Below are 22,446 nucleotides of genomic sequence, written 5' to 3'. Positions count from 1 at the left end.
ACAAGTCATTACAAATTATTTGACTCGGCCAAAGACTCGACCAATACGCACAAAACATAAAAATCGGCAAATGCGTGAAATTCTCACCGATTTTCTATCAGCCCAGCTGATCGGTGGGACAAAACTACTGTTGAATTTTCCTACCCTCCTGGATTTCGCGCATGCGCAGTAGGCTTGGTAGGATAACTTGACAGAACAACGGCGCAGATGTGCAGATCAGACAAGACGGAAGACGTTGCGCATGCGTGCAGACATAGCGGAGGCATTTATGCGTCACCGTATAGACGCAGATTTCCTCCTTGAAAACGGTCGTGTAGACGCGGAAAAAAGTGAGAACAAAAACGGACTTTTGCGTTTTTGTTTTATACCGTCCCCGTGTAAAGTGGGCCTTAGTCTACTTTTCTTTTTTGATTAATCTGGATTTGATATTGTAAATTTAAATGTGAATCAATGTATATTCATCGGACATGAACAAATGAATAAATCTTGAGTAATCTTGAGGGGCGTGTGTGTCCGGGGCGCGGTGTCGCGGGGGGGGATCGAACGAACCCTCCGATCCCCCCTGGCTACGGGCCAGTTGCTCATCCTACCAATGTTGAAAACTGGCCGGCAAAAGTGACGATGGTTCAACGTCGTATATTCAACCTTCTCTGACGGTCGACAGATCAACCTTTACCCACGGTGATTCAACGGTGATAAATCGACCCTCTCAGACGGCGGAGAAATCGACGTTTCACGGCGCCGTTTCAACGTTGATTTTCTGACATACGACGGAAACCGACCATTCTGACCAAAACTCTACGTCGTTTCAACGACCCTCTGCTATCGGGGCTAGTACCGTATGTTCCAGATGTTATTTCATAGTTTTGATGTCTTCAGTATTGTTCTACAATGTAGAAAATAGTCACAGTCCAGAAAAACATATGAATGAGTCGATGTGTCCAAACTTTTGACCGGTACTGTGTGTGTGTGTGTGTGTGTGTGTATAAATCATATTTGTTGTAATATCATTTTCCCCTGTTGTTTTCACACCAGGACCAGTCTAAGCTAATTAGACCTTCTGAAATAATGTCTGGGGAGTGTGAGGAACTCAGAACATCTGAAATGAGTTAAGATGAGCAGCACAAAATAGATAGATAGATAGATAGATAGATAGATAGATAGATAGATAGATAGATAGATAGATAGATAGATAGATAGATAGATAGATAGATAGATCAATTGATCTTTTGGAGAGTTCCCTCAGGGAAATTAAAATTCCAGCAACATCATTACAGAATAAATAGAGAATAGAAAATAGAAAAAGCTTCTGGATAAATTAAGTATTAACATATACAAATTAAAAAATGAATAAATATATATATATATATATATATATATATATATATATATATATATATATACACACATACACAGGCAGTGTTCGAACTATGCCGATATTTTTGGGGGGTCAGTTTTTTTCCCTTGGGGGGGGGGGTGCTTGAGCTTGTCTCAGAGCGCGGATCTCCAAACACATGAGAAGCCTATCTTACGCACATATCACGCGGACTCCACACCTGAAAGGAAGTGTGTTGGCACTGTTGGCACACTTCCTTTCTACTAGTTTGTGTCCCCAACCTGGCAGCAGCAGTCGTTGTCATATCGGTTTATTTTATCTTTGATGTAAACACAACACTTCGGATATGCAAATGCTTCCCGTTACACACGATTGCTATGTGAAGAAACATCATTTTGCCAATATTTTAGAGACCCCCCCAACATTTCCCAAATCATGTTTTCAAGGGATCTCATGTCTGCTTCAGGGGATCTCGGATCCCCCAAGTACCCCCGTAGTTCGAACGGTGTATACAGGTGTATATATGAAAAAAGTCCAGCAGGAGAGGTATTGCACATTATATTACACATTGTCCAGTATTGCTTTTTGTCAGGCTAGGCTACTGCTGCTCCTTCCCATCCTCTGTCCTCCTGTTACCCCTCCTCCCCCCAGAGAGGAGTTGTACAGTCTGATGGCGTGAGAGACAAAGGAGTTTTTGAGTCTGTTCATCCTGTATTTGGGAAGGAGCATTCTGCCACTGAACAGGCTCCTCTGGTTGCTGATGACGGTGTCCAGAGGGTGACTGGCATCGTCCATGATGTTCAGTATTTTGTCCATAGTCCTCTTCTCTGCCACCGTCACCAGAGAGTCCAGCTTCATGCCGACCACAGAGCCGGCCCGCCTGATCAGTTTGTCACAAGACACAAACGAAAGCATGTAGAATGCAAAAATGTGATATAACCTACTGCTCCCTATGTTCTAAATTAAAAGAAAAAGGAAATTTACATGCACTAACATAAACTTATAAAGGATTTGTTAGAAGTTCTGCATGGAGGCTCTGAATGAAGTATTGTACAGAATGGAATATTTTTTTTTACTGTTTTTTTTAAGCAGTGTTTAAAATATTAAAAATGTGTAGTGTGAGAAGTTTACTATGACCCATAAATGGAACTAAATCTGAAAACTAGGGGCCCGTTTACACGAGGACGCTGTCGGGTAAAAACGACTAAATATTTTATCGGAAGTGCCTTTCGTTTACACGGGGACGGTGTTTCCGAGGCTGAAAAACGGAAAAAATTGAAAACGTCTTCCAGAGTGGATAAGTTAAAAACAGCCCCCATTGCATATCCGTCTAAACTACCCAATACGCGAAACTCTGCTCGGATCTGCTCACGTCGGGTACGCGTTTACGTCATACATATGTCATATACTGTACATGCCAGCCCGGGAAGTAAGAAAGTAAGTAAAAAAGTAAGAGCATGTCTGATTACATCGATCCAACGGACCTTCAAGCTGCTCTGGCAGCTTTAATAAACGTCCAGGAGTCCTTCGAACATCTATACCGAATCTGCACATATACCGTTAATGAACAGAGGCGGGTATAGTATGCTCTTACTTTTTTACTTACTTTCTTACTTACCATAGCCAGAGTAGTCAAAGTTTTCGCGGCGCAGATGTGCAGATCAGACAAGACGGAAGACGTTGTGCATGCGTGCAGACATAGCGGAGGTCTTTCACAGCACCACCTAGCCGCCTGGCATGCACATCCAATTGAATTCCACACATTTATGCGTCACCGTATAGACGCAGATTTCCTCCTTGAAAACGGTCGTGTAGACGCGGAAAAAAGTGAGAGCGAAAACGGACTTTTGCGTTTTTGTTTCAGACCGTCCCCGTGTAAAGTGGGCCTAGTAGTGAATTAGCAACAAACTGGTAATGGTTCAGGTTTCACATATTGTTGAAATGTTCATGAGGAAGAAGTCCTGTATTTCTAGTGGGAAAAGGGTACGTTAATGGAACACAGGCATGGGGGGGAGACAGGTATACTGAAAGAACTGCTCAGAAATTCTTTGTGAACAGAACCAACAGAACCAAGACCATTAATGTTGCGTGATCGTCAGAAAAATATCTTAAACAATAACAACTGTCTTGAAAGAGACAGAGTAACACTCACTGTCACCAGAGGTCTCTGTCTCACTTTTCTCCTTTTTCAAGTTAGATTAGATTAGATAGATTGGATCAATGAAGTTTTATCTAATCTATCTAATCTAATCTAACTTGAAAAAGGAGAAAAGTGAGACAGAGACCTCTGGTGGCAGTGAGTGCTAGTCTGTCTTTTTCAACCTGGAATGGAGAAAATCTTTTTAAGAGATCATGAAATATTGTGAAAGATAAAATTTGATTTTGTATATTGATGTATTTACTTTTAAAACAGAAAGTTTTTGTTTGTTTTTTAGAGAATTCTCTCTAACACACATGTTTTACACACACACACACACACACACACACACACACACACACACACACACACACTTGGGACTACGTGAGCTTTACTAACAAGCTCATTTCTTCCTTGCCTAGCTTGAACTCTCATGATCTAATTTTAGGTGGTGATCTGAATTGTTACTGACCCAGCCTTAGACTGATCAAACCCTAAACTTTTGACTTTCTCTAAAATGGCTACGACCTTATCTGTATTTATGAACCAGGTGGGGTGCATTGACCCCTGGCAGACCCTTTTTCCTTACAACAAAGAACTTTCCTCTTTTTTCCCCCATGCACACAATACATATTCCAGAATCGATCATTTTTTCATAGATAAGACTTTTCTCTCCTCAGTTAAGAACGTTGTATATTCAGGGTCATTACTGAATACTCTAAGTGATGATAAAATACTCAAAGTGACAATATTTTTATGTGTAATTTGAGGGAAATGTTGTCAGTAATTTTTGGAATAAATAAAACAAAAATGTTCAATTTCTTCAAACACAACTGTAAATCATAAAACGAGAGAAACTGATCATTTTGGTATTTTTTTTCTTTATAATTGTTTATTTTTTATATATTTGTGTGGGTGGGTGTAGGTGTGTGTGTGGGTGTATTCCTCTTTTCCCTCTCCACTGTAATTGTTTATTTTTTATACTTATCATCACTTATGGTTCTCAAAGGTGATGTGGTGTGTGTGGGGTGTGTGTGGGGTGTGTGTGTGGGGGGGGTGAATCAGGGGTGAAAAGTCAAAAAAGTATGTTCATATCACATGTTCAGTCCTTTTACTCAGTGTCTCCTCATAACTAGCTGCTACTTTGTAGCCAAGCTACAAAGCCCCTGTTGGTCCGTCAAGCAAGGTCTTTATTCTGCTCTGTTCCAGAGGTGCAGTATAATAATCAAATTAGGATATGCAAATAATTATGAAACTCTGGAGCTATATATACATAATGGCATCTTCAGATATAAATCACTATATTTTATAGATAAAAATCTAAAACTACTTTCTCTTCATTCTAGTGAAACGAAGGAAAGGCCTGTCTCACCTGGACCCAGCTGTGTGTCCTTTCAGAGTGACGGCTCAATGGTGCAGCCTCTCCGTTTTACAGATGGAGCATCCTCTGTGGAAAGGTATTCCTCTATCTTCCTCTCACTCAGTTCTCTGAATATCTGTAGAAATAACTCCCGACAGGGCAATTCTTGTTCGCTTCAGTATAAAATGTGTTGTGCTAAATTTTCTTGATTAAATGACTGGTATCATATTCGAAGTTCATATGAACCGTTATGAACGTGTGTTCTAGTCATATCACTACTCATAACAAGCCCAAAATAATTCTACCCTAATAACTTCTGGGTAGAAAAGGAAAAGTTTTTCCAGAAGGGAATCTGCCAATAGCCCTTGGTAAACTCCAGGAGGGGGTGGGGGGGGGATGGGGTTAGTGGTCGGAGGAGTCTCTGTGTTGTCTTCCGTTAGATCAGTGCAAAACCCAAACCTAACCAAGTAGGTCAGGGAGCAAATGTCCAAAACATTTATCTTGCAATTGGGCAACTATTGCTCCATAGGAGGGTTAGAGATGGTGTCCCAGTGGGTTCTGAGTGAGATTCTGTCAGGGAAAGTGAACAGCACGTGGATGCAAATGCAGAATGTTTATTAATGGTGAAACACAGATAACACAAAGACCAAGCAACACGAATGAGGCAAAACCATAACAGGAACATGGTACACATCAGGGTGGAGAGACTAAAGAACGACAGTGTGGACAGTCGTGACTTAAATAGTGTTGCTCATTAACCAAAACGTGAAACAGGTGTGGTGCAGTGCCTGATGGGAAACATAGTCCAGTGCTGTTTTCAGCACTGCCATGATAGAGTTGATGTTTTTGCCCTGAGCCACAGCTCATCTCTCTCTGTCACTATCATTGCCAGAAAAATAGGAACCACCAGTTTGTTAAAATTGTGGTGGTAACCCACCATGTTTTCCCTGGTGCAGTACCTCATAGTTGACTTCCCCAACCCACCATGTGACCTTGAAGGGCTCTTGTTGGTTGGCAGTAATCACAAGTTATTGCAAGCTAGAGTTGGGGGTTCCAAGTGTTTTATCTCCTGGTACAAATGAAGAGTTTGGTTCCAAAACACTCCAAGCGCCATTAAAATAAATTGAGTTTCTGCTAAAATAAGCTTGGCATTTGATCGCAATTCAAAGTTCCAAAATCAATTTTATACAAAATGTGATATCCACCACATTTTTCTGCATTGAATATCTCCTTTCTTTTCAAAATATGACAAACGCCACTACTGATTTTCAGCAGAACGTGTTATCTCTGCTCTCAACCAATCACAGCGCACCATTCAAATACGGAAACAGTAATAACCCCTCCCACCGACTGTCAACATCATGGAGAATCCCTGTCTTTTAGTGAGATTTTGAACTCGATAAATGAATAACGGTGATGGAATCAAACATTTCTTATTTTAATGTTTTATATTTTTATTCCAGTAGAGAAAGTGGTCCAGTGTTATTTTCTGATTTGAGCCCCTGATTCCTCCTGGGTGGAGATATGACACTGTATATATATATTGATGCACTGCCTAAAAACGCAGCTCCCGATGAGTGTGTAATGTGTGTAAAATAGATTGTTGCTTGTAGATGACGAGATGAATGTAATGTGGGACAATCTGTGGTCCAATAGAAGAGATTGTCCAAGTTCAGAGGCTGTCATATGTGATCAGCTCTACTTCTTGTTTCTAGTTATATTTAAAACTAAAAAAAAAATAATGTTTTTATTGATGTAATGGATATATCGCATTTTGGGGGAAAAAAACAATTAGTTTTTGAAATAAAATTTAAAAATCAAAATCTTGATTTGTATTTTTAATGTTATTATAGCTTCTTAGTGTTATATTAAAGTTTCAAACAGAACATCGTGGTTTTCCTGCAACTACTTTTTTGGGAAAGAAAATACCTTTTTCTCAAAGTTTCTTACAGTGGATTTATCGCGGTTTGGAACTCTTCAGATTGTCTCAACAGGAAACGCCCTTCATGTTGCCATTGGAGCCAATTCTCCCATGATAAGAGACTCGCGTGTGGAGTTCCAGAGGTTTATATATCACAGCTGTGTGGACCAGATCTACAGGATGTGTTCTGATATTAAAATTAAAAAAGTAATTTCCAATGTTTGTTTATCTACAGAACCCCAAAACAGGAACCAGAAAACAGCTGCAGAAATTTGATAGAGTCCGTATTCCAGGTGTGTTTGTATGTGTTTTGTTGTGTAATTAATATACACAATTTTTAATTTGAAATGATGGCAGTAATTTACAGTTAACAGTTTACAGTTACAGCAGCATTATGGGTAATCGGACAAAACTGCATTTCAGTCTGTTTCAAAATCAGCTTCTGACTTACAAAGTACTGATAATGGAGACTCCTTATCTACATGTGAAATAAACATTTGTTTACTGAAAATGTCACCATATTAATGATTACTCACAGTTTTAATTGATTTAGTTGGAGTGTTTGCTGTACAGGTCCCTGTGAAACAGCTGTACATCAGCTATAGAAATGTATTAGAATGAGAAAATAAATCCAGTTAACCCCTTCTGACCAGTCAGAATCCAGAATTCAACAGCAACGTGGTGTAAAATCAGGTTATGTCCCATTTTTATTGATTTATTTAATTTTATTGCTTTTTTTTAAAATCACAAGCTGGAGCACAAAGTCATCACATTGGTGAAGAATGAACTGAACAATTTAAAGAAGCTACTGAGTGCTGATTACCCAGCATGCTCTGAGAGGGAGGAGAAAGCGGAGGAGGAGGATCTGGACCGTATTAGAGAGAGTGTGCTGAAGATCACACTGCGTATCCTGAAGAACCTGAAGCAGAAAGATCTCGCTCACCAACTGCAGATCAGTAAGAGCTTTAGATTATTACAATATTCTCTCAGTTTAAAGGAAACACACTGGGCCACTGGTCGATATTATCATACTGCTGTTTATCCTAATGACTACAGTTATTTCAACAAATAAACAACTCCAAGATAATCCGAGTGTTTTGGTTCTTTTCCATAATATTTATGTATTTATTAGGAATGTATGACAGTTCTTTTTTTTAATCGATATTGACTTTCACACTGTGTATATTGTTTATACATGAAAATAATGGCCATCACATTGTTCTGTTTGTTAGAGCTGGCCTCTGTATATCAGCGAAAACTCAAATCCAGACTTGGAGATAAATTTAAAAGGATAAATGAAGGAATCTCCCAGCATGGGACATCAGTACTTCTGAATCAGATCTACACAGAGCTCTACATCACAGAGGGCTGGAGTGAAGACATCAGTGATGAACATGAGGTGAGACAGATTGAGACAGTGTCCAGGAGACCAGTAACAGAGGAGAAACCCATCAAATGTAATGATCTCTTTAAATACACGTCCATCAGAAGTGTGCTGACTAAAGGAGTTGCTGGAATTGGAAAAACTGTCTCTGTGCAGAAGTTCATTCTGGACTGGACTGAAGGGAAAGTGAATCAGGACGTCACCTTTATGTTTCCACTTCCCTTTAGAGAGCTGAATCTGATGAAGCAGCAAAACCTCAGTCTGATGAATCTTCTTCATCAGTTTTTCCCTGATATTAAGGACCTAGAAGTAATAGACAGTGATACCTACAAAATCTTGTTGATCTTCGATGGTCTGGATGAGTGTCGATTTCCTTTAGATTTCCAGAACAATGAGAGATTGTGTGATGTGACCGAGTCGGCCTCAGTGGATGTGCTGCTGACAAACCTCATCAAGGGGAACCTGCTTCCCTCTGCTCTCCTCTGGATAACCACTCGACCAGCAGCAGCCAATCAGATCCCTCCTGAGAGTGTAGACCAGGCAACAGAGGTACGGGGGTTCAGTGATCCTCAGAAAGAGGAGTACTTCAGGAAGAAGATCAGTGATCAGAGCCTGGCCAATAAAATCATCACACACATGAAGTCTTCAAGAAGCCTCGACATCATGTGCCACATCCCAGTCTTCTGCTGGATCTCAGCCACTGTTCTCGAAAGAATGTTGGGTGACGCAGAGAGTGGAGAGATCCCCAAGACTCTGACTCAAATGTTCACACACTTCCTGATCTTTCAGATCAAACACAAGGGACAAAAGTACCATGGAACATATGACCCTGATCCTCAGCAGACCAGAGAGAGTATCCTGGCACTGGGAAAACTGGCTTTCCAACAGCTGGAGAAAGGAAACCTGATCTTCTATGAGGAAGACCTGAGAGAGTGTGGCATTGGTGTTCGAGAAGTGGCAGTGTACTCAGGGGTGTGTACTCAGATCTTCAGAAAAGAATCAGGACTCCACCTGGGGAAGATGTTCAGCTTTGTGCATCTGAGCATTCAGGAGTTTTTGGCTGCGTTGTATGCATTTCTCTGCTTTCTTGACAAAAACTCAACAAAAGAACAAACTACTGCTCTGTCTGGTCTTTTCAACACATCAGAAATGTCTGACTTCCTCAAAAGTGCAGTGGACCAGGCCTTACAGAGTGACACCGGACACTTGGATCTTTTCCTCCGCTTCCTTCTGGGCCTCTCAGTGGAGTCCAATCAGAAGCTCATTCGAGATCTGCTGCCACACACAGGAAGCAGCTCTGACTGCCAGAAGGACATAGTTGAGTACATCAAGTTCAAGTTTGAACAAAATCCATCTCCAGAGAGATTAATAAACCTTTTCTACTGTCTGAATGAGTTAAATGATGATTCACTCGTGAAAGAGATCCAAAGTTACATGAGCTCAGGACGTCTCTCTGAAGCTGAACTCTCACCTGCTCAGTGGTCTGCTCTGGTCTTTGTGTTGCTGACATCAGATGAGGATCTGGAAGTGTTTCAGCTACAGAAGTTCATAAAGTCAGATGAATGCTTTAAGAGGCTGCTACCAGTCGTCCAGCAAGCCACAACAGTTCTGTAAGTAAAACCCTGTGACACTTTACGGGGTTTGGGAGACTGTTGGGATGGAGACAGGCTGATTACTTTTGCTTTATTCAAAGTAGATTGCCTTTCAGATTTTCAGGTATAGGTCATGAAAAGAATTTTCCCGACACCCAATTATTTTTGTTTAGTGATCGAAAGCTACTGAATTCAAATCACAGACTTCCAATTTTATTAGTTTTTTTTAAAAATAGAACAATTAATGCATTTATCTCCATGTGTCCCTAAATTCTCTGCTATTTTTTCCTGCTTCACCATGACCCAATACGAGATACTACATAATGCATCATGTGGTGGGCTTTCCCCGTTCATGCAAGGCATTGTGGGATACAAATTTGAAACAGGAGAGGAAAACGGAGGACGTGAGTGTGCGAATGAAATGTGAAAGAGCGACTACAGTAACGGAAAGTGAGAAGAAAAGACGTTACGTTGTATATGAAGGAAAGGAAACGCAGGACCAAACTAATAAATATGGGCGCTCAGCGAGCACCTCGGTGTGATCAGCTGTTCGTTTAGCGACAGAATGATGGAACTGTCAGTGCATGCTCAAAGGTAAACCTGTAGATGGCAGTAATGCAACACTGTGGATGCCAGCTGCCGTAAAACCCAAAAGAAGAAGAAGGTAAACCTGCGCATGCGCAGACGGACTTCCTCTGTCTGCTTGACTGCGCCAAGCGAGCGATTTCATGCACATTATCTGCTTTAATCCCCTCAAATTAAATAACTTCCCAGCCACAGAATGGCCTGATATTTTGTGGGATATTACAGAAATAAACATATATCACAATCACCACATTTCAGACGGAACTAAATTTCACCGAGTTTATGAAATTGAAAGGCCGTCTCGCTTTAACTTTCAACTTGCACTTTTCAGCAGCTTTATTGTTTCACAGTCTCACTCTGACACACACACACACACACACACACACACACACACACACACACTCATCACTGTTAATCAGTCCCAGGTGTCCCTTTGCCACTCACCTCCCGCACCTTCACTCTCCATTCCCAAACTGATGCTTGACCACGCCTTCACTTCCACAAACTCAGTTCTCTATTAAACTCAGGTTTTGGGAGGGAGAGGAGCTGTTCTGATTGCATTTCACAGCAATACACCAAACTGCTCGTGATAATTTATTCTTCCTAAAGGATGTATTCGGGATGCATTGTTATTGATACTGGTATGCGGTGGCTACAATTATCGACAGTCCATAATTATCGACACCTTTTCAGATTTACCAATAAAAAACAAATTTTACAAAGGTGAGTTTCAGTTCCAACAGTTATTATTGGTTAATTAATTTTTTTTCAGTTTGTTGTAAATATCTACCACATATTACAGTATCAGTAGACATTTTTTTTTTTTATTTTGGTTCAAGGAATGAGATGCGACCTTTGACCTGGATGTTAATGTGGTTACAGTGTCGATTGCCTGTTGACATTTATTATTAAACGACAAAACTAGAAATTAATACAAACAACAATGAATGATTAACAAAATGTGATCTACGAAAATCCTGAGAAAGTGGAACAAAAAGATTTTCTGACGCAGGTTAAACATTATCAGTTCATTTGTTTACAAACATGAGAATTACTTCCTCATTTACGTAAACACCGACATCCATATATTTATGGGTGATTCTTAGATTATGTGCACCTTTGGCCTTGTGAAGTTGAGTGAAAAAAAGACTATCCAATTTGAACTCACACAGATTCATATGTTTAAATAACCATTATAGTATTGAGATCCATAAGATTTCAAACTAAATTTACAAGAATAATTGTTATTTTTCACATTTTACCTGACCCGGAATAAACAACTGTCATTTCCACCACATTTCAATTAACAGAAATAAATAAACAGTGCAATAATTTAAACATCCCAGGATCCTTCTAGGACCATTAGTTTAACTAGTTGTACCAGTTACCAGTATTTACAACAATCATTAATTTCTGAATGATGTAAATTAACAGTTCTAAGGATCAAATGCTGAAAGGTACATTTTCCACAGCGTGAAATTCAATATTACTTTGAGGAGGTCCTTGTAAATAATGAATAATCTGTCTTGTTACATAAAGTAAGGCAAACCATCAAGAAATGTATATGTGATTTTAATATGAACTGACTAGTTTTTGGAAATTTTCTGAAAAATATGTGTGGTGATGGAAATGACAAGCTGTGATGGAAATTACATGGTGTTGTGGAAATGACAATGACTTAACACATAGAGAACATGTAGATATATTTATTAGAAAAAAATGTCAATCATTCAACTTCGTTTTACAACACCATGTGAAAAAACTGAGCACACCTGTCCACTTCAGTGTTGCGGTTAACATTTAAATTATGGCTTGTTCAAAAAATCTTCAAACTTTCACAGAACCGTAACAGTACATGCTGTAAATAACCCAAAAACAGGGGGTTGGCAGCAGTACTTCAAATAAAAGATTATTTCAGTAACTTTCGTGTCATAGACAACTGTTTTTTTGTTCTCAATCTGTGTGTGTGTGTGTACTGAGGAAATCAATGAACTCTTGACCTTAATTCTTAACAATACAAAAAACTTTTAACTGCAGTATAAACTACTGTATTTTGCAACTGTGTGTATGAGTATGTGTGTGAGTGTGAGTGTCTGTGTGAGACAGGGAGAGAGAGAGAGAGAGAGAGAGTGTTTTATCTCTGTTCAGAGCTCCATTTTATGAAGTGCCTCACAGATTTCTTTCCAAACGGGCACAAATTAAAGGAATATATTCACTTTCAAAATCTACACCACTCATTTATAATCTGAAATGTCATTTCCACCACATACTGTCTTTTCCACCACAGATGGCAGTGTGGTGGAAATGACTGTGGTGGAAATGACATTTCTACATTTTTTTCATGAAAAATGGATGATGGCTTCATTGATTAGCTTTGAATTGATAGTTAGCATTTCATGCATGCAACATTATTCTTTTTATGCAAAAATTGCAATCTTTTTCAAAACAACAATGGAACTACAGCATGTTTGGAAATGACATACAATAAATATATTTGCTGATCAAGCAATATTTACCTTGATTTTTCTTCAATAGTTATGGGTGGAAATTTAACTGGCCTCCATGTCCAACATGTGCTCTGATGTCACTTCACATTTCCATGGAAACTACCCAAACAATCTTTCACAATAACTTTTTTAAAGGGAAAGTAGGCATTGTGGTGGAAATGACGCCAATGGTGTGTGACAGGTACATTTTGTATAAAATATAATATTGACAGTGGACTTAAATGAAATATTACACTATATTTTATTTATTTTAGTCTTTCTTAATTTAACTGCATCAACATTTCTCATATAACTGATACTTTTAACCTTTTTTTGCATTGTTGAGGTTGGAAACTCTGGGGGTGTGACAAGGGAAAAACAGTGATTTTGCAACTTCCAGGGGGGTGAAAAGTATTAAATTGTATTTAAGAGGTGGTAAATTTTTTATAAGAGTTTATTATTATCTTTTTCACATAGAAAGAGGAATTTGTCCAAAATTGCTATTATTTTTAAAAATATGACCAGAGACTCTAAAAGTGCACAAATTCTAAGAATCAATCAGGAATCAACTCTTTTTTTTTTCAGTGGAAGTTTGAGGAATTATTCATGCACAATTTATGTATTGAAAGTCTTCTACTTTTGCAACGGCCAAAAGATCGTTAAGGTGTCGATAATTGTAGCCGCCGCTCCAGTCTGATACTGTGTTGAGTTACATGTACTTGTCAGGGTGCAGGCACTTCCGGATGCAGTCGCAGGGGAGAGCGGGTGCATCGCGAACTGTGAACAAATCCAAATCGGGAAACTAGAAACGTAGTCAGGGACGAGTAAGAGTCAGTCAATCGGTGAACAGGATATCACAGATAAGGCAAGAGGACGAAGTTGAAAGTAAACGTAAACAGAGTTCAATAACGGGAAGTCAGGCAGATAGTCAAACGGCTCAGTAAAGTCAGGCACAGGGACACAGAACAATACTTCACAAATACTGAGAGTGAGAGCTGAGCTTACAGTGGGGCAAAAAAGTATTTAGTCAGTCACCAATTGTACAAGTTCTCCCACTTAAAAAGATGAGAGAGGCCTGTAATTTTCATCATAGGTACACTTCAACTATGAGAGACAAAATGAGAAAAAAAATCCAGAAAACCACACTGTCTGATTTTTAAAGAATTTATTTGCAAATTATGGTGGAAAATAAGTATTTGGTCAATAACAAAAGTTCATCTCAATACTTTGTTATATACCCTTTGTTGGCAATGACAGAGGTCAAACGTTTTCTGTAAGTCTTCACAAGGTTTTCACACACTGTTGCTGGGATTTTGGCCCATTCCTCCATGCAGATCTCCTCTAGAGCAGTGATGTTTTGGGGCTGTCGCTGGGCAACACGGTCTTTCAACTCCAAAGATTTTCTATGGGGTTGAGATCTGGAGACTGGCTCGGCCACTCCAGGACCTTGAAATGCTTCTTACGAAGCCACTCCTTCATTGCCCGGGCGGTGTGTTTGGGATCATTGTCATGCTGAAAGACCCAGCCACATTTCATCTTCAATGCCCTTGCTGATGGAAGGAGGTTTTCACTCAAAATCTCACGATACATGGCCCCATTCATTCTTTCCTTTACACGGATCAGTCGTCCTGGTCCCTTTACAGAAAAACAGCCCCAAATCATGATGTTTCCATCCCCATGCTTCACAGTAGGTATGGTGTTCTTTGGATGCAACTCAGCATTCTTTCTCCTCCAAACACAACAAGTTGAGTTTTTACCAAAAAGTTCTATTTTGGTTTCATCTGACCATATGACATTCTCCCAATCCTCTTCTGGATCACCCAAATGCTCTCTAGCAAACTTCAGATAGGCCTGGACATGTACTGGCTTAAGCCGGGGGACACGTCTGGCACTGCAGGATTTGAGTCCCTGGCGGCATAATGTGTTACTGATGGTAGCCTTTGTTACTTTGGTCCCAGCTCTCTGCAGGTCATTCACTAGGTCCCCCCATGTGGTTCTGGGATTTTTGCTCACCGTTCTTGTGATCATTTTGACTCCACAGGGTGAGATCTTGCGTGGAGCCCCAGATCGAGGGAGATTATAAATGGTCTTGTATGTCTTCCATTTTCTAATAATTGCTCCCACAGTTGATTTCTTCACACCAAGCTGCTTACCTATTGCAGATTCAGTCTTCCCAGCCTGGTGCAGGTCTACAATTTTGTTTCTGGTGTCCTTTGACAGCTCTTTGGTCTTGGCCATAGTGGAGTTTGGAGTGTGACTGTTTGAGGTTGTGGACAGGTGTCTTTTATACTGATAACGAGTTCAAACAGGTGCCATTAATACAGGTAACGAGTGGAGGACAGAGGAGCCTCTTAAAGAAGTTGTTACAGGTCTGTGAGAGCCAGAAATCTTGCTTGTTTGTAGGTGACCAAATACTTATTTTACCGAGGAATTTACCAGTTAATTCATTAAAAATCCTACAGTGTGATTTCCTGGATTCTTTCCCCCCATTCTGTCTCTCTCATAGTTGAAGTGTACCTATGATGAAAATTACAGGCCTCTCTCATCGTTTTAAGTGGGAGAACTTGCACAATTGGTGGCTGACTAAATACTTTTTTGCCCCACTGTATATGGAGAAGGTGATAGCAGGTAGACTGAAGATAGGTGATGTTGTTAGAACTCTGGTGACGAGGGTCGCTGTGGATCTTGGGAAGTATAGTCCAGAGTGGCCATGTGTGGAGGCTGCTCTGAACTCAGGTTTTCAGCGCCGTTACTGACAGTACTCCTAAAAAAGTGTCCAGTCCCAACATCTGATACCATGTGATGTAAGTTGTAGCACTAATGAAAAGATTAACAGGAAATGACTGTTCTTGACGCACTAAAATGATGAACGCTCAAAGCAAATCAGATTGAAAACCATTAAATATCAGGAGGCAGAGCTATCACATCTTCCTACAATACAAGTAACGCAATAAAAACATCTTTATTGTGTATAAACAGTGTATTAAATAGAGAGGACGGCTGAGCTGAGCACACAGAGCAGTATTGGCGAGTAGATCATTAAAAATGAGCACAAGCCGCTGGGAATTGAACACATACAAAGATATTCTGAGTATGGATTATTAACGTGAGCGGGCTGAATAAATACCGTGTGTGTGAATTACTAATACACTGAGTACTGAGAGACACACTTCCTTTTGTCAGGGTCGATACCTTGCTAGAGAGTCATGGTTCAGTTCTCCCTCACACTATCGATTAAATATACTGTTTAATCATCAAAACTCATCAGGAGTTCATTCTGAACAGGATATGACAGCAACCAGCACAGAGTGAAACAGTCGTGACGCTGTGGTCGTGGTAATGCCGTGAATATTCTGTGTACAGCAGTGATTTTCTGTCTTACAGCACAAACAGTTTTGTGTTTGTGTTCATGAAGGGCTCAGTGTTTTATGAGTTCCTCTGATATTTTCAGCTTTCAGGTGGGGATGGGTCAGGATTTTCAAATATTCACATCATTAAAATATAAAAAATTGAATAGTTTGTCATCATTGTCTTTCAAAATATATTTTCCCTTGTTTTTACTAGCACCAGGTAAAGTTAACATTCAATCTCTCTCTCTCTCTCTCTCTCTGTTCGTTCGCATGTTGGGGGGGGTGTTGGTGGTGAATCATTCTTTAAAGAATGGTCGAATAGTATTTTTGTTTGAAATGTCTCTCCCTCCTTTCAGGCTCAGTGATTGTAACCTGACAGAGAGAAGCTGCTCAGCTTTACACACAGTTCTCAGCTCTGAATCCTCCAAACTGACTGAGGTGGATCTGAGCAGTAACCATCTGGAGGACTCAGGAGTGAACCAGCTTTGTGTTGGACTGGAGAGTCCAAACTGTAAACTGGAGAAACTGAGGTGAGTTCATCTCTCCTATTGGGTCGACTTGATCTGAAGAATTGCTTATTGCAACTGATACACAAAGAATAAAGAGGAAAATAATTACAGAAATGTTTATTTTTAGATCTGTATTAGTGCATCTCAAACAATTAGAATTTTCGTGAAAAAGTTCATTTTCACCGATATTCACTGAGCCTGTGACTCATTGTTTTATTGTAAAATACATCTGATTATTTTTTTTAAAAATATTGGAAAAAAAAGTATTTCAAACTTCAAAAGCGACAAGTAAATGTAATAACTTTGCAGCGCAGACTTGTGTCACTTATTTAAGCCGAGTCACATAAAATACTTTTGTTTTGAAATCGATAAAATAAATCACAATTCCACCTTACCTTTGAATAGTTTTAGACCAAACTGCGTATCATCTTTAGTGCTTTTAGGAACAGCATTTTCTTTCAGCATTTGTAATTCTTCCTCACTTACAGTGACAAAGTCTATTATTGCAGGTCTATTATTGCTTCCATGAGCTCAAACAATTCTGACATAACAGCCTCTCAAGTCAAGAAAGTCAAGACTCTCCAGATAAAGTGGCGCCTGGAGGGTCTCATATTAATGCACATTGTAACACCTTCAATGCTAACACACTGCACCTCAGAAATCATGCAAAAGAGCTTGCATCAAGAATGCAAGAACACAAGATTGACATGTTTGGTATCCAGGAGCATAGGAGAGTCCACCCAAGTGAAGAGCTTAAGTTTGAAGTAGTTGAAGGTTTTCACCGAGTCACATCTGTATGGAGAGAAATAATCACAAATTCATCCCAAGGAGGGGTTGGACTAATGCTCAGCATTAGAGCGAGAAAGTCCTTCTGAAGCATAACCTCTGTCTGCAACTGTATTTTAGTTACTGAATTTAAAGGGAATCCTACTTGTACAGTCATACTTTGTTACTGTCCACACTCTGGACTCAGGAGGATCGGTCCACCCTGACTAAAAGCCAACTAGACTATATCATTGTCTGAAGAAAGTGGTGGAACAGTGTAATCAATACTGAGGCTTATAACAGCTTCAGCACAGCGGGCTCAGACCGTTGGGTCATCAGTATGAGTTTTAGGCTCAGCCTACACCAGCCAAAGACAATCCCTGCACCAAAGATTGACTGGAAGGCCTTTGCGGGAGATCCTACACTCCAAGCCCAATATACCATCGAGGTAAGGAATCATTTTGAGGCTCTTGACCTTGAAGAAAGCTCCACTGACTGCTACTCCAGATTTATTGATGCAAACAGAGAGGCAATGAAGCTTTTACCAACTGTTAAAAGCATCCTCTGACCACCCTAGCATACAAACAGCGAGGAAGGCAGTCAAAGAATGTCAAGTCAAGTTTATTTGTATAGCGCTTTTAACAATAAACATTGTCGCAAAGCAGCTTTACAGAATTTGAACGACTTAAAACATGAGCTAATTTTATCCCTAATCTATCCCCAATGATGAAGCCTTTGGCAACGGTGGCAATGAAAAACTCCCTCAGACGACACGAGGAAGAAACCTCGAGAGGAACCAGACTCAAAATGGAACCCATCCACATTTGGGCACCAACAGACAACATGACTATAACATTAACAGTTTTAATATGAAGTCAGTTTTGTTGATGTTTTAAACTCTTCACTGATGGAAACTTGAGTGCAAAACTCTTCATGACAACTGCAGTCCTAAAGTTAGCAAGTCAACTGTAGTCCTCAGCCATAAAAGCATTACTGTAAGAGTCCAGAGCATCCTCCAGGTGTGACTTTCAACTGTCACATGGGGCCGTCCTCCACAGGAGCGATGTGATGAGACTCAAACCAGACACAGGGCACCAGGATGGATCAGGCAGGTCCGAGGAGCAGAAGAGGTTCAGCATCTCGATCCCAGGACCGATATGTAACTCAGAGGGACAGATTTGAGGGGGAGGAGAGAGAGAGAGAAAACACAGGTTGTTAGGTATGCCCAATGTCACCTCAATAAGTAGGAACAGTATACATATTGCACCGAGTACAAGCAGGGACTCCGGCAACTAACTATGACAGCATAACTAAAAGGGGAGAGCCAGAAGGTAACACAGGCATGAGGGAGCCCTGGGACATAAAGCAGCAGCCACTACACCATCAACAAACTCGAGTGAGCAAGCGAGTGGGGGACTGACAGCATCCATACATCCCAGTTTACCAAAACACTCTGTCTGAGGATCCTCCAGATCTACACCTTTACCTGATAAACACCATTAACACAAGGCTTGACTAAACAGATATGTTTTCAGCCTAGACTTAAATGCTGAGACTGTGTCAGATTCCCAAACATTACTTGGAAGGCTGTTCCATAACTGTGGGGCTTTGTAAGAAAAGGCTCCGTCCCCTGATGTAGCCTTCACTATACGAGGTACCAGCAGATAGCCTGCACCTTTTGATCTAAGTAGGCATGGTGGGTCATAGAGGAGCAGAAGTTCACTCAGGTACTGTGGTGTGAGACCATTCAGTGCTTTAAAGGTCAACAGCAGTATTTTATAATCAGTAATAAATTTGATTGGGAACCAATGCAGTGTGGATAAGACAGGGGTGATGGGGTCATATTTTCTAGTTCTAGTAAGGACTCTTGCTGCTGCATTTTGAACTAACTGGAGCTTGTTTATGCACTTCTTGGGACATCCAGACAGTAAGGCATTACAATAATCCAACCTGGAGGTAACGAAAGCATGAACTAGTTTTTCCATGTCATGTAGTGACATTCAATTTCTTATCTTAGCAATATTTCTGAGATGAAAGAAAGCTATCCGGGTAATGTTATCAATGTGAGTTTCAAATGAAAGACTGGGGTCAATAATCACTCCGAGGTCTTTTACTGCTGCACGCGAAGAAACAGAAAGGCCATCCACACTCCACAACCTGAAAAGAGTTTGGACATCCAAGTTATCAAGAGGGTTAAAAGCCAGGATATTCACAGCAGCCATTAAATCCATCCTGCTCTATGGCTGGGAGGTCTGGACCCTGACCACTCCCCTTACGAAGTCCCTGGACAGGTGTTATACAAGAATGCTGAGGGCCATTCACAATATCAACTGGCAGCAACACATCACCAATCAAGAATTGTATGGAGACCTCCCTAAGGTCTCAGAGAAAATAGCGGCAAGGTGACTCAGGCTAGCCGGCCACTGCTTCCAATATCCAGAGATCCCAGTATCTGTAATGGTATTATGGGAGCCCACACATGGCAGAAGATGCCCTGGGCGGCCACTCAAAACAGTGGTGGATGTCCTCAAAGAAGATGCTGGAGTGGTCGACACCACTGAATTGAGGACCCTAATGATGGATAGGGAGGAGTGGAGAGTCCATTATTACAGTGGTGCTTGAAAGTTTGTGAACCCTTTCTATATTTCTGCATAAACATGACCTAAAACATCATCAGATTTTCACACAAGTCCTAAAAGTAGACAAAGAGAACCCAGTGAAACAAATGAGACAAAAATATTATACTCAGTCATTTATTTAATTATTGAGGAAAATGATCCAATATTACACATCTGTGAGTGGCAAAAGTATGTGAACCTCTAGGATTAGCAGTTAATTTGAAGGTGAAATTAGAGTCATGTGTTTTCAATCGATGGGATGACAATCAGGTGTGAGTGGGCACCCTGTTTTATTTCAAGAACAGGGATCTATCAAAGTCTGATCTTCACAGCACATTTGTGGAAGTGTATCATGGCACGAACAAAGATTTCTGAGGACCTCAGAAAAAGCATTGTTGATGCTCATCAGGCTGGAAAAGGTTACAGAACCATCTCTAAAGAGTTTGGACTCCACCAATCCACAGTCAGACAGACTGTGTACAAATGGAGGAAATCCAAGACCATTGTTACCCTCCCCAGGATTGGTCAACCAACAAAGATCACTCCAAGAGCAAGGCGTGTAATAGTCGGCGAGGTCACAAAGGACCCCAGGGTAACTTCTAAGCAACTGAAGGCCTCTCTCACATTGGCTAATATTCATGAGTCCACCATCAGGAGAACACTGAACAACAACGGTGTGCATGGCAGGGTTGCAAGGAGAAAGCCACTGCTCTCCAAAAAGAACATTATTGTTCGCCTGCAGTTTGCTAAAGATCATGTGGACAAGCCAGAAGGCTATTGAAAAAAATGTTTTGTGGACAGATGAGACCAAAATAGAACTTTTTGGTTTAAATGAGAAGCGTTATGTTTGGAGTAAGGAAAACACTGCATTCCAGCATAAGAACCTTATCCCATTTGGGCCTGTTTTGATGCATCTGGGCCAGGACGGCTTGTCATCCTTGATGGAACAATGAATTCTGAATTATACCAGCGAATTCTAAAGGAAAACGTCAGGACACCTGTCCATGAACTGAATCTCAAGAGAAGGTGGGTCATGCAGCAAGACAACGACCCTAAGCACACAAGTCGTTCTACCAAAGAATGGTTAAAGAAGAATAAAGTTAATGTTTTGGAATGGCCAAGTCAAAGTCCTGACCTTAATCCAATCGAAATGTTGTGGAAGGACCTGAAGCGAGCAGTTCATGTGAGGATACCCAACAACATTCTAGAGTTGAAGCTGTTCTCTACGGAGGAATGGGCTAAAATTCCTCCAAGCCGGTGTGCAGGACTGATCAACAGTTACCGGAAACATTTAGTTGCAGTTATTGCTGCACAAGGGGGTCACACCAGATACTGAAAGCAAAGGTTCACATACTTTTGCCACTCAAAGATATGTAATATTGGATCATTTTCCTCAATAAATAAATGACCAAGTATAATATTTTTGTCTCATTTGTTTAACTGGGTTCTCTTTATCTACTTTTAGGACTTGTGTGAAAATCTGATGATGTTTTAGGTCATATTTATGCAGCAATATAGAAAACTGTAAAGGGCTCACAAACTTTCAGGCACCACTGTATGCCCGACTGAGGTCGATGTTGTAGTAGTAGTAGTAGTAGTATGGTGACAAAGCGATTGGCTGCCATTTTGCCACATCACTCGAGGTGATTATCATTCCAGGTGACTATCTCATGAAGGTGGTTAAGATAATGCGAATAGTGTGCAAAGCATCAAGGTAAATGGTGGCTACTTTAAAGAATCTAAAATATCACACATTTTGTTTTTTAACACTTTTTATTTTCAACATAATTCCACATATGTTCCATTTGTTATTTCATAATTTTGATGTCTTCAGTATTGTGTTTAATATAATATTATGAATAGAAGTGCCATGTTTTCCAGTGTGCCAAATAGCTTCTTAATTCTATATTGTTTTCTAAGATGTTCACCCTTTTTATTCTCGATCCTCTTTGGCAACATTTTACACAGACTTTCAGACTGCAGTATAACAGAGGAAGGATACACTGCTCTGGCTGAAGCTCTGAGACGAAACCCATCATCACACCTGCTAGAGCTGGATCTCAGAGGGAACGACCCTGGAGCATCAGGAGTGAAGCTGCTCACTGATTTACTCCAGGATCCAGACTGTAAACTAACAACACTGAGGTGATTCTTCTATAAACTAACACAATTATATAAATATTAAACATAAAGGAATGCTGTACAAAAACTTGGATCGTTTCTTTGAAAAAAAAAGGATAAAGTTGATAATTGACTGTAATTTATGGTTTATTCGACTGGTCCTAATTTTTTCCCAGTGTGTGACAGACATTGGGCACTATCATTTAAATTTAAAGAGAAGTCATCAGGAAATAAGCAAAAGCAGCCACACTGTTCTGGTTAATGTGGGTCTATTATTCTGGA

The 22,446-nt window shown here is 40.2% G+C and overlaps 1 protein-coding gene across 1 annotated transcript in view; it reads left to right on the top strand.

Moving 5' to 3' along the window:
* Positions 1 to 6,865: 6,865 nt before the first annotated feature.
* Positions 6,866 to 22,446, top strand: part of LOC132888476 (NACHT, LRR and PYD domains-containing protein 12-like) — a 54,442-nt gene continuing 38,861 nt past the window's right edge. The window contains exons 1-6 of the mRNA XM_060924522.1: positions 6,866 to 6,897; positions 6,990 to 7,047; positions 7,506 to 7,710; positions 7,987 to 9,748; positions 16,508 to 16,681; positions 22,012 to 22,188. Of these exons, the coding sequence (XP_060780505.1) occupies positions 6,866 to 6,897; positions 6,990 to 7,047; positions 7,506 to 7,710; positions 7,987 to 9,748; positions 16,508 to 16,681; positions 22,012 to 22,188 (2,408 nt within the window). The remainder of the gene's footprint in view (positions 6,898 to 6,989; positions 7,048 to 7,505; positions 7,711 to 7,986; positions 9,749 to 16,507; positions 16,682 to 22,011; positions 22,189 to 22,446) is intronic.

The sequence above is a fragment of the Neoarius graeffei genome, chromosome 6 (assembly GCF_027579695.1).
Source record: "Neoarius graeffei isolate fNeoGra1 chromosome 6, fNeoGra1.pri, whole genome shotgun sequence".
Lineage (NCBI taxonomy): Eukaryota > Metazoa > Chordata > Actinopteri > Siluriformes > Ariidae > Neoarius > Neoarius graeffei.
This window is presented reverse-complemented; position numbering and strand designations above follow the sequence as displayed.